The 13,020-nt window shown below is 45.3% G+C and overlaps 1 protein-coding gene across 4 annotated transcripts in view; it reads right to left on the minus strand.

Moving 5' to 3' along the window:
* The window catches only part of ARHGEF12 (Rho guanine nucleotide exchange factor 12), a 242,214-nt gene that overhangs the window by 84,221 nt on the left and 144,973 nt on the right, over nucleotides 1-13,020 (minus strand). For all 4 annotated transcript variants that reach the window (XM_073560728.1, XM_073560729.1, XM_073560727.1 and 1 more), the window contains 3 exons: nucleotides 4,102-4,248; nucleotides 3,380-3,465; nucleotides 3,174-3,299 (listed from right to left, as the gene is read on the minus strand). In XM_073560728.1, the coding sequence (XP_073416829.1) occupies nucleotides 3,174-3,299; nucleotides 3,380-3,465; nucleotides 4,102-4,248 (359 nt within the window). The remainder of the gene's footprint in view (nucleotides 1-3,173; nucleotides 3,300-3,379; nucleotides 3,466-4,101; nucleotides 4,249-13,020) is intronic.

Genomic DNA, 13,020 nt, shown 5'->3' on the forward strand with positions numbered 1-13,020 from the left:
ACCACCTGTGTGATTTCCTCTACTCCTGCAGTCTGCCGTGTGTTCTCTTTTCTCTACATCCTCATACACAACCTGTGTGATTTCCTCTACTCCTGCAGTCTGCCGTGTGTTCTCTTTTCTCTACATCCTCATACACAACCTGTGTGATTTCCTCTACTCCTGCAGTCTGCCATGTGTTCTCTTTTCTCTACATCCTCATACACAACCTGTGTGATTTCCTCTACTCCTCCAGTCTGCCGTGTGTTCTCTTTTCTCTACATCCTCATACACAGCCTGTGTGATTTCCTCTACTCCTGCAGTCTGCCATGTGTTCTCTTTTCTCTACATCCTCATACACAACCTGTGTGATTTCCTCTACTCCTCCAGTCTGCCGTGTGTTCTCTTTTCTCTACATCCTCATACACAGCCTGTGTGATTTCCTCTACTCCTGCAGTCTGCCATGTGTTCTCTTTTTTCTACATCCTCATACACAGCCTATGGGATTCTCCCACCTTTTTGGTTGTGTATTTCAACAAATTTACACTTTCACACCAGTTCAGCTGGTGTGATCTTCCCACTCTGAGATACTCAGATGCTTTCATTTCTCTTTACATGGGGACGTAAATCTTTTCCATTCTAACATGAAAAAAACTTCATGTATACCGCTATAATGGTACCTCTGGTCACAAGCACAGTACACAGCATACTGAACCAACACTAATTTAGCACGTTCCGATGTTCTAATATCATTAAAGTAAAAAAAGATCATGTGAAATTGAATTTGTAAGAATCTAAATAAAGAAATAAACTGGAGCAGAGGGCAGCAACTAACAGAATGATTTTTAACAGGGAAAAATGCAAAGTACTACATCTGGGCAATAAAGAAAAAAGCATATACAGAATGGGAGGAATAGGGATAAGCAACAGCACATGTGAAAAAGACTTGGGTATACTAATAGATCACAGACTGAAAATGAGTCAACAGTGTGATGCAGCAGCAAAAAAAGGCAAATGCAATTCTAGGATGTATTAACAGAAGCATACAGTCTAGATCATGTGAAGTCATTATTGCCTCCAATCTCTTTGGTCACACCATCTGGAATACTGTGTCCAGTTTTGGGCACCACATTTTTAAAAAAAGACATCAACAAACTGGAGCAAGTTCAGAGAAGATAGACCAGAATGGTGACCGGTCTGCAAACCCTGTCTTATGAGGAATGGTTGCAGGATTTGGGAATGTTTAGCTTGTAAACAAAGACGACAGAGGAGACTTAATAGCCGTCTACAAATATCTCAAGGGCTGTCACATTGTAGAAGGATCATCTTTATACTCATTAGCACAAGGAAAGACTAGAAGCAATGGGATGAAACTAAATGCGAGGAGACACATTAGATATTAGAAAAAACTTTTTGACAGTTAGGGTGATCAATGAGTGGAACAGGCTGCCACGAGAGTTGGCGAGTTCTCCTTCAATGGAAGTCTTCAAACAGAGGCTGGACAGACATCTGTCTGGGATGATTTAGTGAAGCCTGCTTTGAGCAGCAGGTTGGACTACACTGTGTTCCAAATTATTATGCAAATTGGATTTAAGTGTCATAAAGATGTAATTTTTTGTTTATCAAAGAAACTCATAGATGGTATTGTGTATCAGGGCTCTTTGGATCACTGAAATCGATCTCAAATGCCTGTGATAATTAGTTTACCAGGTGAGCTCAATTAAAGGAAAGCTACTTAAGAATGATGTTCCACATAATTAAGCAGGGCACAGGTTTCAAGGAATTTAGGAAATAAAAAGGATCTCTCTGCTGCTGAAAAGCATCAAATAGTGCAATGCCTTGGTCAAGAGATGAAAACATTAGATATTTCCTAAAAACTTAAACGTGATAATTGTACTGTTAAGAGATTTGTGGTTGATTCTGAGCACAGACATGTTTGTGCTGATAAAGGCAGAATGAGGACGGTTTCTGCCAGGCAAGTTCATTGGATTAAGAGAGTGACTGCTAAAAAGCCATTACAAACCAGCAAACAGACATTTAAAGCTGCTGGTGCCTCTGGAGTCCCTCGAACCTCAAGGTGTAGGATCTTTCAAAGGCTTGCTGTGGTGCATAAATCTACTTTTCGGCCACCCCTAAACAGTGCTCACAAGCAGAAATGGTTGCAGTGGGCCCAGACATACATGAAGACTAATTTTCCAACAGTCTTGTTTACTGATGAGTGTCGAGCAACCCTGGATGGTCCAGATGGATGGCCACTATGTCCCAACAAGGCTGCGATGTCAGCAAGGAGGTGGAGGAGTCATGTTTTGGGCCGGAATCATGGGGAAACAGCTGGTAGGGCCCTTTAAGGTTCCTGAAGGTGTGAAAATGACCTCTGCAAAGTATATAGAGTTTCTGACTGACAGCTGTCTTCCATGGTATAAAAAGCAGAAATGTGCCTTCAGGAGCAAAATCATCTTCATGCATGACAATGCCCCATCTCATGCTGCAAAGAATACCTCTGAGTCATTGACTGCTATAGGCATAAAAGGAGATAAACTCATAGTGTGGCCACCATCTTCCCCTGACCTCAACCCTATAGAGAACCTTTGGAGTATCATCAAGCAAAAGATCTAGGAGGGTGGGAGGCAGTTCACATCAAAACTGCAGTTCTGGGAGGCTATTCTGACTTCATGCAAAGAAATACAAGCAGAAACTCTCCAAAAACTCACAATTTCAATGGATGCAAGAATTGTGAAGGTGATATCAAAGAAGGGTTCCTATGTTAACATGTAACTTGGCCTGTTAAGCTATTTAACTCCAAAATATCCTTTTTGTTCTGTGAATGTGACCTCCTAATGCTGCAAATTCCACAAATGAGCATTTTCAGTTCTTTAAAACATATCAAATGTTTAGAAATTATACTGTGCCTAATAATTTGGAACAGTGCAATTTGAGTTTTTATTCATTTTGGAGATTATACTGTTATTATTGGGAGGTTTCTTCAATAAAATTTGATGTATACTCTAACCGGTGATGACTTTTATTAGACTGACTGTCATTTGTACCGACTATTTAGGAAAATCAGAGAAAAATATCATTTGCATAATAATTTGGAACATGGTGTAGATGAACCAGGAGGTCCCTTCCAACTCTACCATTCTATGATTCTATGAGTCAGCAGCTATATAGAGAGAATCCAATAAAATGTCACCTACCTGAACAAACATTAAGAACTTGGAGTCCTTCTTCTGCCGGGACTTTATCATCTCCAAGGCAAAGGGTTGATTGCTACAGAAAGTTGCTACTGCTTGCTTCAGTTTCTCTTCCTCGGGTCCACAAAACTACACAGACGGACATATTACTTAGAAGAAACATGGCTGACTGTAAGGAGTCCACAACGGGCAGAGTTAGGAAAACTTACCCAGCTTAAAACGTCATCACCGATTTGTTTTATAACAGAGTTTTCATGGCGTTTTTTGATGGCTTTCATCTGCTCCTTCAGGCCAACTGTATATTAAGGAAACACCAGATAAAAGTGCAAACGGACATAGAAACCAACATACAAGTCAGTTCCATCATGTTGTCATTTATCCTGCCTTCATTTAAAGACCCTAACAGGTAAAGAAAAACAACGCACTCCCGCCATGGATCTCCATTGCATAATATACATTGGTAAAAGCTCCTGATAGATCACGGCTACAAGTCATTGTATGGAAATCTCCAGACTTTACTAAGAGAGGATCCTATTAGTACAAGCCTAATTGCAGACATAGTATGCCTACATTCCACTGAGCTTGCAGTATAAGACTGATAATGCTCTTGGTGCATATGTCAAATATATTCCAATGTACTGATGGCAATGCTTGCCTGCACAAAGGTATACATCCCAAAATCGTATAACACTTGAGGACATTGCAAAACGCAGAGAAAAAGTATCCTAAAAGGGGTTATCCATTACCTTTATATTGTTCGCCTATCCTATGCATAGGCCATAGGCAGCCCCCACCGATCAGCTGTTCCCGCTGCCAGATGAATGATCACATGCACAATGCCGTCACCCATACAGTGGCCGATGCCAGGTACTGCACACCCAGCCCTATTCTTATCCTTACAATATATCCCTATGTAAAGGCTGTTACTCACCATGAATCTCTAAGATCTCCTCCAAATTGGAAAACACGCTTCGCGTTTCAGCGGGGTTTAGAAGGCCTTCTCGGATCACTCTTTGGTGAAACACTTGGTTGAGAACATTAAGCGTCCGGACATGTGCCCTCTCAGTGTAGAACAGCTCTGAGCGAGAGAAGAGCGAGAGCTGAAACAAATACAAGGAAAAGTATCTGCCCCCCTCTCAATGGACAAAGTATAGGGATCTCAGAGTAGGAATGCCCCCGTTACACATTTCATGGAGTGACCGACCATATTTATACGCAGTCAGTAAGACCACCCACCCAAACCGCATTTATGGGCATGCAGATCTTTATTTATTTTACTCTCATACAGCAACATCATATTCCACATTGCTTTACAGACATTATATCTGTCCTCATTGTTGATCACAACCTACATGTCTTTATCAGTAGGTCTTTAAAGTGTGGGAAGAAACCGAAGAACATGTAGGAAACTCTCGCAACCCACACAGAGCAAAAACAAACTCCTTACAGATGTTGCCCTTGGTCGGATAAGAAGCCAGGACCCCAGCGCTAACCATGGAGCCACCGTGCTGACCTAGATTTGAAAGTAAATCCATAGAAAATTTTATATATTCTACCTGTTGCTGCATTCCCAAGTAATTAGTGTTCACATTCATATGCAAATGAGGTGTTAAGTGATTCTTGGCGTGACTTAGCATGTAATAGGCCTCTGCCTCACCATGTTTCTCTGCTCAGCACCAGTTTCTTTAACTTGACTGACAGCTCACTCCTGTGTGATGTCAGGTTCCAGTCCAGACAAGGGAATCAGATGGTGAGCTATGAAGTCAAGGTAGAGAGGCAGCAGCTTTTGGGCAGGGAAAAAAAATCTTCTGAGCCAGAGGCTTTATCACACCCAGAGCACTTAATGGCTTAATTTGCATTGGAATTCAAATGCCAACTACTCAGAAGTGCAGCAACAGATACAATAAATAAAAGGGGTAGATGAATTTACAGTCCAGAGACATGCAAATCCCATGCATAGGGATATATGGTTTGGGGTGAGGAAAATCTACCTTACGGACTGACTCCCTTTAATACATAGCTGAATTCACCCAGTTGTAGAAATAAGCGCTTTCTCTGAAATAGTGAATGAACAATGAATGATTGATTTTTTTCCCAGTCGCCTCATTTTTCCTGCATGCTGTCGATGTATTGATCTTCTAACCATAAAATATTCACCAGTTGATCTGCGGTGGAAGTGATGGATTTATAGTCCTCAAGTCACAATGTCCCAGTTCAGCAAAACCTGAGAACAGCATCCGCAAGCCGCAGTCTCCAGAGAGGAGAGCAGAGCCATTCCTGGCCCGTGAGGTGTGTATGCAGCGGACAGTAAATCACCGCGCTGCACAGTCTGCTCCGGGGAAGCATTATGCAGGACAGTTTTGCAGCTTATTTCATTTTCTGCTCTATATCCAGGCCATAACCATACAACTGTTTAATGCTGCATAAACCTGCATTTCTACATAAAATAGAAGATATTACTGCTGGTCAAGGCAACATGGTGTGTACACACTGTGTGCTGATCAAAGGGGGCTTCAACATTCAGGGGCTAAGGGATTACACTGAAGGCTGGAATGGCCAGAACTTCGGTAATAAAGCTGCACCTTTTAGACATAAGGTGGCGTATTTATTAGTACATTCAAGACCATGTAAACTTAGACTATATCGTCTTAAAGAGCGTCGGATTTATCGCAGTGGTTCATGCTGTTTGCAAAATCTGCCCATTGAGGGAGTCACATTTACACTACACATAAGCCACAAGCAAAATCTGGTCTGCTACACACATATGCAGGGCAGCCCTCATTTCCACTGTCGCAGTATAAAACACCTACAAAGCTGCTGCCGCCATCAAGTAAAAGTGTAAAAACACAAGCACAAAAATGTTCTTAAAAAGCAATAAAAAAATATCAATTTACTATGAGGAGGTAAGTGTAAATCTGGATGTTGGTAATGCAGCTGATGTGATTTATCTGGATTCTGCAAAGGTATTATTAGAGACCGTAACACAACAGCCATATACAGAAGCAAGGACTGGGAGAAATTATATGCAGATGGGTAAGGAATTGGCTAAATGACTGGAAACAGATGTCATAATGGTTCATTCTGTAGATGGGTTAGAGTCAGCAGTGGGGACCGCAGGCATCTGTACTGAGAGCAGTGGGGACCGCAGGCATCTGTACTGGGAGCAGTGGGGACCGCAGGCATCTGTACTGAGAGCAGTGGGGACCGCAGGCATCTGTACTGAGAGCAGTGGGGACCGCAGGCATCTGTACTGAGAGCAGTGGGGACCGCAGGCATCTGTACTGAGAGCAGTGGGGACCGCAGGCATCTGTACTGAGAGCAGTGGGGACCGCAGGCATCTGTACTGAGAGCAGTGGGGACCGCAGGCATCTGTACTGAGAGCAGTGGGGACCGCAGGCATCTGTACTGAGAGCAGTGGGGACCGCAGGCATCTGTACTGAGAGCAGTGGGGACCGCAGGCATCTGTACTGAGAGCAGTGGGGACCGCAGGCATCTGTACTGAGAGCAGTGGGGACCGCAGGGATCTGTACTGAGAGCAGTGGGGACCGCAGGCATCTGTACTGAGAGCAGTGGGGACCGCAGGCATCTGTACTGAGAGCAGTGGGGACCGCAGGCATCTGTACTGAAAGCAGTGGGGACCGTAGGCATCTGTACTGGGAGCAGTGTGGACCGCAGGCATCTGTACTGAGAGCAGTGGGGACCGCAGGCATCTGTACTGGGAGCAGTGGTGACCGCAGGCATCTGTACTGGGAGCAGTGGTGACCGCAGGCATCTGTACTGAGAGCAGTGGGGACCGCAGGCATCTGTACTGAGAGCAGTGGGGACCGCAGGCATCTGTACTGAGAGCAGTGGGGACCGCAGGCATCTGTACTGAGCAGTGGGGACCGCAGGCATCTGTACTGAGCAGTGGGGACCGCAGGCATCTGTACTGAGAGCAGTGGGGACCGCAGGCATCTGTACTGAGAGCAGTGGGGACCGCAGGCATCTGTACTGAGAGCAGTGGGGACCGCAGGCATCTGTACTGAAAGCAGTGGGGACCGTAGGCATCTGTACTGGGAGCAGTGGGGACTGCAGGCATCTGTACTGAGAGCAGTGGGGACCGTAGGCATCTGTACTGGGAGCAGTGTGGACCGCAGGCATCTGTACTGAGAGCAGTGGGGACCGCAGGCATCTGTACTGGGAGCAGTGGGGACCACAGGGATCTGTACTGAGAGCAGTGGGGACCGCAGGCATCTGTACTGGGAGCAGTGGGGACCGCAGGCATCTGTACTGGGAGCAGTGGGGACCGCAGGCATCTGTACTGAGAGCAGTGGGGACCGCAGGCATCTGTACTGAGAGCAGTGGGGACCGCAGGCATCTGTACTGAGAGCAGTGGGGACCGCAGGCATCTGTACTGAGAGCAGTGGGGACCGCAGGCATCTGTACTGAGAGCAGTGGGGACCGCAGGCATCTGTACTGAGAGCAGTGGGGACCGCAGGCATCTGTACTGAGAGCAGTGGGGACCGCAGGCATCTGTACTGAGAGCAGTGGGGACCGCAGGCATCTGTACTGAGAGCAGTGGGGACCGCAGGCATCTGTACTGAGAGCAGTGGGGACCGCAGGCATCTGTACTGAGAGCAGTGGGGACCGCAGGCATCTGTACTGAGAGCAGTGGGGACCGCAGGCATCTGTACTGAGAGCAGTGGGGACCGCAGGGATCTGTACTGAGAGCAGTGGGGACCGCAGGCATCTGTACTGAGAGCAGTGGGGACCGCAGGCATCTGTACTGAGAGCAGTGGGGACCGCAGGCATCTGTACTGAGAGCAGTGGGGACCGTAGGCATCTGTACTGGGAGCAGTGTGGACCGCAGGCATCTGTACTGAGAGCAGTGGGGACCGCAGGCATCTGTACTGGGAGCAGTGGTGACCGCAGGCATCTGTACTGGGAGCAGTGGTGACCGCAGGCATCTGTACTGAGAGCAGTGGGGACCGCAGGCATCTGTACTGAGAGCAGTGGGGACCGCAGGCATCTGTACTGAGAGCAGTGGGGACCGCAGGCATCTGTACTGAGCAGTGGGGACCGCAGGCATCTGTACTGAGCAGTGGGGACCGCAGGCATCTGTACTGAGAGCAGTGGGGACCGCAGGCATCTGTACTGAGAGCAGTGGGGACCGCAGGCATCTGTACTGAGAGCAGTGGGGACCGCAGGCATCTGTACTGAAAGCAGTGGGGACCGTAGGCATCTGTACTGGGAGCAGTGGGGACCGCAGGCATCTGTACTGAGAGCAGTGGGGACCGTAGGCATCTGTACTGGGAGCAGTGTGGACTGCAGGCATCTGTACTGAGAGCAGTGGGGACCGCAGGCATCTGTACTGGGAGCAGTGGGGACCACAGGGATCTGTACTGAGAGCAGTGGGGACCGCAGGCATCTGTACTGGGAGCAGTGGGGACCGCAGGCATCTGTACTGGGAGCAGTGGGGACCGCAGGCATCTGTACTGGGAGCAGTGGGGACCGCAGGCATCTGTACTGAGAGCAGTGGGGACCGCAGGCATCTGTACTGAAAGCAGTGGGGACCGTAGGCATCTGTACTGGGAGCAGTGTGGACTGCAGGCATCTGTACTGAGAGCAGTGGGGACCGCAGGCATCTGTACTGAGAGCAGTGGGGACCGCAGGCATCTGTACTGAAAGCAGTGGGGACCGTAGGCATCTGTACTGGGAGCAGTGTGGACTGCAGGCATCTGTACTGAGAGCAGTGGGGACCGCAGGCATCTGTACTGAGAGCAATGGGGACAGCAGGGATTTGTACTGGGACCGATTCTTTTTAACCTCTTTATTAATGATTTGTAGATGGAATTGAGAATAAAGTGTCAGTCTAAGTCTAAGCGCAAATTATTCTTTGCTCGCCAATCCTATTTTGAACTGTGAAACCAAGCAGTAAACTTTTGGCCTATCTGGTGCGCCAACATAATACTTCTAATACAATATTGCAGATCCGTAAGTCGGATGATTCGTTGGTGTCTTCAACTGAGGAGATTCTTGGCTGCTTTTGCAATTATTATAAGTCATTATATGAATCTAAAAGTGGCTCTGATAATTTGGAGTGTTTGGATTACTTGTCAGATGTGGCATTCCCTACCTTAGATCCTGACCAGCGAGCCTTTATGGACGCTGAATTCACAGTGGAGGAGATAGAGAATGCCATAACGGACATGGCCTCTGGGAAGGCCCCAGGGCCGGATGGGTTCCCTATTGAATTGTATAGGAAGTACCGAGACATATTAACGTCACTTCTGAAAAAGGTATTTCAGGGAATAAAATAAAATATTGGGATGCATTAAAAAAAGAGGCATAGATGCTCATGAGGAGAAGATAATTTTACCTCTATATAAGTCACTAGTGCGACCACACTTAGAATACTGTGTACAGTTCTGGTCTCCGATGTATAAGAAAGACATAGCTGAACTGGAGCAGGTGCAGAGAAGAGCGACCAATGTTATTAGGGAACTAGGGGGGGTCTGCAATACCAAGACAGGTTATTACACTTGGGGTTGTTTAGTTTGGAAAATCGAATGCTTATTGGTGATCTTATTACAATGTATAAATATATGCAGGGACAGACCTTTCTAATGATCTTTTTACTATTAGACCTGTGACGGGGACAAGGGGGCATCCTCTACGTCTGGAGGAAAGAAGGTTTAAGCATACTCACAGACGCGGCTTCTTTACTTTAAGAGCAGTGAGACCATGGAACTTTCTGCCATATGAGGTTGTAATGAGTGATTCCCTACTAAAATTTAAGAAGGGACTGGATGCCTTTCTTGAAAAGTATAATATTACAGGGTATATACACTAGTTTCCTTGATAGGGCGATGATCCAGGGAGCTAGTCTGATTGCCGTATGTGGAGTCGGGAAGGAATTTTTTTCCCCAATGTGAAGCTTACTGTTTGCCACATGGGTTTTTTTTCCTTCCTCTGGATCAACAAGTTAGGGCAAGTTAGGATAGGATATGGGTTGAACTAGATGGACTTAAAGTCTTCCTTCACCCTTAATAACTATGTTACTATGAATATGGGAGGGGAAATCTATGCCTGAATCCTTTTACGAGGCCAATATCATAGTGCTTAGGAAGGAGGGGAAGGACCTTTTGGAACGTGGTTCCTATCGTCCCATATCATTAGTAAATGTGGACTATAAAATCTTTACTAAGATTCTCGCCACCAGATTGAATTCGATTATACTGAAACTTATACATCCTGACCAGACGGGCTTTAGGCCTGATAAGAGCACTTCAATGGGCACTGGCATAGTTAGAGGCCGCCAAGGCTTTTGACTCTCGAGTGGCCTTTCCTCACCGCATGCCTACAGAGGTATGGCTTCGGTGAGAAGTTTATAAAATGGGTTAAAACACTATATATGAAACCTAAAGCCCATATTATTGTTAACAATTCCATATCGGAGTCCGTTTCATTACAGAGGGGGACCCGTCAGGGGTGCCCCCTTTCCCCAGATACCATAGGTTTATACGCAGATGATATGGTGATATTTATGGACGAGGCGGAGGAAACTTTGCCTCAAGTGATTGCCACCATAGATAGATTCAGTAAATATTCGGGCTTATATATAAATTGGGAAAAGTTTGCCCTGCTACCCCTATCCCATGCCCCGACTTGAGGCTCTTTCCTCGTTGTCTATTGTATCTAGCTTTAAATACTTGGGTGTTCATATATCCCATAACAGCACGCTCGACTTACAACTTAACTTAAATTTGCAACCTGGAGCAAATTACCACTGTCTGTGGACGGACGCATCAACCTGATTAAAATATTACTTCCCAAACTTAGCTATTCCCTTCAGCACAGTGCTGTAATGGTACCCAAGTCCTTTTTTGAGAATCTTAATTCCCAGGTCACATCTTTTATATGGGGGAAAACCAGACCCAAACTTAAATTGTCCACTCTACAGAGGCCTAAAAAGGGAGGTGGGGTGGCGCTACCAGATTTCTTTCTATATTATTTGGCTGGACAGGCTAAGGCTCTCAGTAAATGGATGACGGGTAATGATCTCCCTAATTCTGAAAGTCACTTGCTTCACGATGCAAGAACTGATTGCCCACTGAGTTTCCTGGAGTTGGAGAAGCCTAGTGCCCCTCGTTTACTGCCCCTGCTCCATCTGGCACGATTAGTATGGAGGCAAATTAAGAAAGTGATTGGATTTAAGGATATCATAGCTGAAATGCCCCTACGGAAAAACGCCTATTTTCCGATATTACTAAATCACCCGTCCACTGATTTTTGGATTCAACATAATGTCTCCCTGATAGGAGACCTGTACGATCCATGGGACTTTAATGTCTTTCGAGCAGATACAGGCTAAACATGATGTCCCGAGATCTCAATTTTTCCGCTATTTACAACTAAGATCTGCTCTTCAGTCGCACATAAGGAGTATAGGTGTGGACTGTGCCATTTCATCCCTACCTTTGATAGGAATACTTAATTCACAGGGTCCCCAGGGCCTTATCTCCTCTTTATATACGTACATGCTGTCGGTGGGAGCAGAGTCTGCCATAAGCTCAGTTAAAGGGAAGTGGGAAAGACTCATCCCTAATACAAGTGGGAAGAGATCCTGGAGTCTCCTATCGGAGTATCACCATCTATTAATAATAGAATGATACAGCTGTATATAATAAACCAATCATATTTGACTCCGATACGACTTTTTAAGATGGGTCGATTCCAATCATCAGAATGCTTGCGTTGTCATGCACCAGATGCAGACTTTGTCCACATTATATGGCAATGTCCCACTATCCTACAGTACTGGAAAGAGGTGACACTATTCTTGTCATCACTGGTGCAAACTCATGTCCCTCCTGAACCACTGGTCTGCTTGTTTGGGGTATGGGAGGAGGAGATTTGGGGTCACCAAGTTGGGATATTTCTATGTGAAACACTGTTTCTGGCACGGAAAGTATTGGCACTACGGTGGATGGGTAATTCATGTCCTTCTCTCAGCACCTGGATTGACCTAGTAAACACAATTGTTCCATACAAGCGCACATTATATCAGAACAGGGGATGCCCGAGTAAATTTGAAAAGATCTGGGAGAAGTGGAATTCTTTTCATCTTACATTGTAGAATGGAGACATTGCATGTGAGACACTATGGTGAAAGACAGTAGGCTGCGAATTGGTAAATAGTTGACGTAGTTGTAGTTTAGGAATTATCTAAGCGACATGATAAAGGCCTGTGAGATATGATTGATGTACATGTTTATAATATATAGGCCGTTGTTCTTTGTATATGCTTGGGGGATTACGCATGTATTACCTGTATATTAATAAGAGTGTTTATGCTCTGTACAATGTTTATAACCACAAGCAAATATGTATGCTGTACATTACATCCTTTTCTTGCTTCGAAGATTAATAAACTAATTAAAAAAAAAAAGCGTCAGTCTTTGCTGATGACACCAAACTATGTAAGATATTAAAATCTGACCTTGACAATAGAATATTGCAAAACGATCTAAATAAGATGACTGAATGGGCAAACACTTAGTGAGATTTAACCCCTTAACCCCCAGAGCTTTTTACGGTTTTGGCGTTTTCGTTTTTCACTCCCCTCCTTCCCCGAGCCATGACTTTTCTTTATTTTTCCGTCAATATGGCCGTGTGAGGGCTTATTTTTTGTGGGACGAGTTGTACTTTAGAACAAAACCATTGGTTTTACGATGTTGTGCACAAGAAAATGGGAAAAAAATCCAAATGCGGTGAAATTGCAAAAAAAAAGTGGAATCCTACATTTGTTTTTTGTTTGGCTTTTATACTAGGTTCCTTAAATGATAAAAATTACCGGCCATTATGATTC

The sequence above is a fragment of the Dendrobates tinctorius genome, unplaced genomic scaffold, assembly GCF_039654945.1.
Source record: "Dendrobates tinctorius isolate UK_male_01 unplaced genomic scaffold, ASM3965494v1 ptg000303l, whole genome shotgun sequence".
In the NCBI taxonomy this organism is placed as follows: domain Eukaryota; kingdom Metazoa; phylum Chordata; class Amphibia; order Anura; family Dendrobatidae; genus Dendrobates; species Dendrobates tinctorius.